The sequence below is a fragment of the Sorex fumeus genome, unplaced genomic scaffold (genome assembly GCF_029834395.1).
Source record: "Sorex fumeus unplaced genomic scaffold, SorFum_2.1 ptg000002l, whole genome shotgun sequence".
Lineage (NCBI taxonomy): Eukaryota > Metazoa > Chordata > Mammalia > Eulipotyphla > Soricidae > Sorex > Sorex fumeus.
In genome coordinates, this window is record NW_026606059.1 from 20,360,190 (window position 1) to 20,364,174 (window position 3,985).

The 3,985-nt window shown below is 57.2% G+C and overlaps 1 protein-coding gene across 1 annotated transcript; it reads left to right on the forward strand.

Annotated features, from left to right (window-relative positions):
* Positions 1-790: 790 nt before the first annotated feature.
* Positions 791-3,558, forward strand: HEY1 (hes related family bHLH transcription factor with YRPW motif 1). The gene is made up of 5 exons (XM_056110343.1): positions 791-900; positions 1,169-1,244; positions 1,388-1,471; positions 1,751-1,832; positions 2,760-3,558. Exons 1-5 carry the CDS (start codon positions 812-814, stop codon positions 3,335-3,337), a joined length of 909 nt encoding a protein of 302 aa, XP_055966318.1. The 5' UTR covers positions 791-811; the 3' UTR covers positions 3,338-3,558.
* The last annotated feature ends 427 nt before the right edge of the window (positions 3,559-3,985 follow it).

Genomic DNA, 3,985 nt, shown 5'->3' on the forward strand with positions numbered 1-3,985 from the left:
ACCGCGGCGCGGTGCGGCGCGGGGCGGCGGCGGCTTCCGGGGCCGCGCCGGGGGCCCCGGGCTCCGGTTACAGGTTCACACCGGCCCCGCGCGCCCCCGCCGGGCCCATTCTTCTCCATTCATGCGGATGCCGAGCGCCGCCGCCGCCACCGCCGCCGGCGCGGCCGCCGTCGCCGTCGCCGGCCGCCGGGATTGGCTGGCGGCCCCGGCGCCGGCACTTTCCCACGGCCCGCGGCGCGTGCGGCTCAGCGGCGGCGCTGCAGGCGCGGCCCTGGCGCGCGGCCAGGCCAATCGGGGCGCGCGGGGCGGGGCGGGGTCGCGGCCGCCGGCGGGCTGGTGTCCCGGCCCGGCCTCCCCCGCCGGCCCGCCGCCCGCCCGCGCCGCCGCCACCGCCGCCTGGCCCGCCCCGCCCCGCCCCGCCCCGCCCGCCGAGCCCCCGCGGAGCCGACGCACCGCCGCCGGGCTGGGGCCCGCCCCGCCCCACTCCCCCAGGCCCCGCCCCCCGCCCCCGGGGCGGCTGCCAATCAGTGCGGCGCGGGGCCCTCATTGGCCCGCGGCGCGGCCGTTGCCTGGGAGCCGCCGCCCCGCCCCCCCGCCCCTCCCCGCCCGCCCGCCCGCCCTCCCCTGCGGGCCCGGGGCCGGGGCGCAGCGTGGGAAAGGGATGGTTGAGTTTTAACCCGGGCCGGACGGAGCGCGGGCGCAGTGCGTGCGGATCGCGAGCAGCCGAGCGCGGAGAGGCGCCGCCGCCGCCGCCGCCGTGAACTCCTCCCCGCTCGCCCGCCCTCCTCCTCCCCCCCTCCGGAGAGCCAGCATGAAGCGAGCCCACCCCGACTCCAGCTCGTCGGATAGCGAGCTAGACGAGACCATCGAGGTGGAGAAGGAGAGCGCCGATGAGAATGGGTGAGCTGGCGGCGGCGATCGGTGCCTGGGGCGGGGGCTTAGGGCCAGGGCCCCGGCACGCCGCTGCCCCTCGCTGACCTCTGCGCGTCCCGGGCCGGCCCGCGCCGAGCAGCCCCCAGGGGGGTTCACAGCCCTGCTGGCCGGAACGGGGGGCAGCGTGCGGGGAGGGTCGGGGACCACCCCTCCTTCCCCCCTCTCCACCCACCCAACCCCGCTCCATCACTTCCCCTTGATTAACGGCGATTTTTTTTTTCCCCTCTCCATCTAGAAACTTGAGTTCGGCCCTAGGTTCCATGTCCCCAACTACATCTTCACAGATCTTGGCCAGGAAAAGACGGAGAGGTGTAAGTCTTCTTTATCGTGTTCCTTGTGTTGTAGCGTTCTCAGAAAGAAATACCTTTTTTTTTTAACACCCCCCCGCCCCCCCCCCATGGAATTTAATAGTCCTGATGCAAATGCCCTCCTTTGTTTTGCCTGCTTTCTGCAGATCATTGAGAAGCGCCGACGAGACCGGATCAATAACAGTTTGTCAGAGCTGAGGCGGCTGGTACCCAGTGCTTTTGAGAAGCAGGTAATGGAGAAAGTAGGTAGAGTTCTCGCGAGTTGCTCTCCGCACCTTCCCGGCATTAATCTGCACCTCAGCCTGCCTTGCAAAAGAGCCGTGATGATTTCCAAACATTTTCCTTGAGGAAAAAACATTTTTACTTTAATGATTTACAAGGCATTTGAGAGCATATGCGTATTTATACATATATGGACCCACATACATAGACACATACACGTAGGCACATTTTTCATTTCCCCCAAACGGATTGGGGGCCCAATCAATCATTACCGTTCTCTCATCTAGGGGTCCGCTAAACTCGAAAAAGCAGAAATCCTGCAGATGACTGTGGATCACCTGAAAATGTTGCACACTGCAGGAGGGAAAGGTGAGTCTCATTCTCCCTGGCTAGGGCCTGGGGCAGGGTTGAATGAGCAGCTGTGGCAGGTCAGGATTGGCGCAGTGGCTGCCTTATTTTCACTGTGTTTCCAAGGTGGGGAGCAAACGGTGAGTGATGGGTGATAGCCCGTCAGTGCCTTTCAAAATGCACGTTGCATGGATTTTCGCCACCGAATTCATTACCCAGCCCCGTGCAACTTAAACAAAATGCACCTTCTTTCGGGAACCCCTTATTCTGTGTGAGGCACCCTAAAGTGACAACTGCTATTAAAATCAGGGCGCTCTGGTCACATTTGTGTATTGCCATTTTGAATAAGGGCTTTCCTTTTTTTTTTTTTTTAAAGTGTGTGGTCTTAATTTGATACATGGAAGTTGGAAAGCATGAGCTGCTACTGACTGTCCAGGTCAGGTAGAGAAAACCCAGTAGAAGGTGGGAGACCCAGGTCTGTGTGTCTGTCTCCAGCCGGAAAATGCTTTACTGAGGACCAAGTGCCTAAAAGCTCCATGATGATAACTTACATCTGTGTGTCTAATGAATTTCACTGCTCTGTGGTTTCTCTGTCCTTGATGTATTTTTTGTTGTTGTTGAGGGAAAACATTAAAGGAATGAGCATAGTTTCATCTGCTGGTAGGGTATAATTCCAGTTTCTGCTCGGCAGCTTCTAATTGGGCTTTGAACTTGCATTAGCAAGCGCATACTTCTCATGTTGATTAATGCACAGATTTTGGTCGACTCCCAAATATTTGGACAACCACCCGGCAATGCTTTTTTTTTTTTAAAAATATATATATTTAAAAATTTTTTTCATTAAGGATGTAGGTATTAGCCAGGAAGGGCAACCAACCCCTGGGTTTGAAGAACTGCGGGGAATGAGCCGAGCCCTGAGCTTTTTCCCCCTTTTGTTCAATTTCCCAGGTTATTTTGATGCTCACGCGCTGGCGATGGACTATCGGAGTTTGGGGTTTCGGGAATGCCTGGCGGAAGTGGCCCGTTACCTGAGCATCATCGAGGGACTGGACGCCTCGGACCCGCTCCGCGTGCGGCTGGTCTCGCATCTGAACAACTACGCCTCCCAGCGGGAAGCCGCGAGCGGCGCCCACGCGGGCCTCGGACACATCCCCTGGGGGAGCGCCTTCGGACACCACCACCCCCACGTCGCGCACCCGCTCCTGCTCGCCCAGAACGGCCCCGGGAACAGCGGCACGGCCGCGTCGCCCACGGAACCGCACCCCCAGGCCAGGTTGGCCTCGGCCCATCCGGAGCCGCCCGCGCTGCGGGCGCCCCCTAGCGGCGGCCTTGGACCGGTGCTGCCGGTGGTCACCTCCGCCTCCAAACTCTCGCCGCCCCTCCTGTCCTCCCTCTCGGCCTTCCCCTTCTCTTTCGGCTCCTTCCACTTACTCTCTCCCAATGCACTGAGCCCTTCGGCACCCACGCAGGCAGCAAACCTCGGCAAGCCCTATAGACCTTGGGGAACCGAGATCGGAGCTTTTTAAAGGACTGGATGCTGTAGGATGGGGGAGGAAAGCTTAACACCCCAGCTGAGCTGGGTTCTGACCAGCATCACCTTAAAGTCGCCAGTTACAGTCAAAAGGTACCCTCGCAGACCAGTCTTGTTCCCAGACGGAAGGTTTGTTGGTTTACTGAGGTTTTCCTTTTTTTTATTTTTAAAGTTTTTCTTCTGATCACGCCGTGTATTCGCAGTTTTTAAAAAACTAGGTGTTCAAAATCTTGTTCCAAACATGGAATTTGAAATAGTGAGTATAAACCAAGACTTTGGTGTTAGGTTTGGACCATGCCTGATTTGCTTTGTAAACCTGTCTAAGAATGATTTCCGTTTTTGTTTTTTTTTGGTTTTGTGTTTTTTTTTTTTTTTTTTGCCTCGGCATTTTGGGAATTCCAACATGTAGTGTTTCAGGTCTGTTTTTCTTGTGTAGTTACGATTGGTTTTTAGAGTTATCTTTTCTCCGAACCACAATGCTCGATGTTAACATGATGCTGTTTGTTAATATTTTGATAATTAAGGTGTTGTATAAATAATATTCTTTCGGGGGGGTGGGGTACTATATTGAATTTTATATTTCTGAGCAAAGCGTTGACAAATCAGATGATCAGCTTTATCCAAGAAAGAAGACTAATTATCT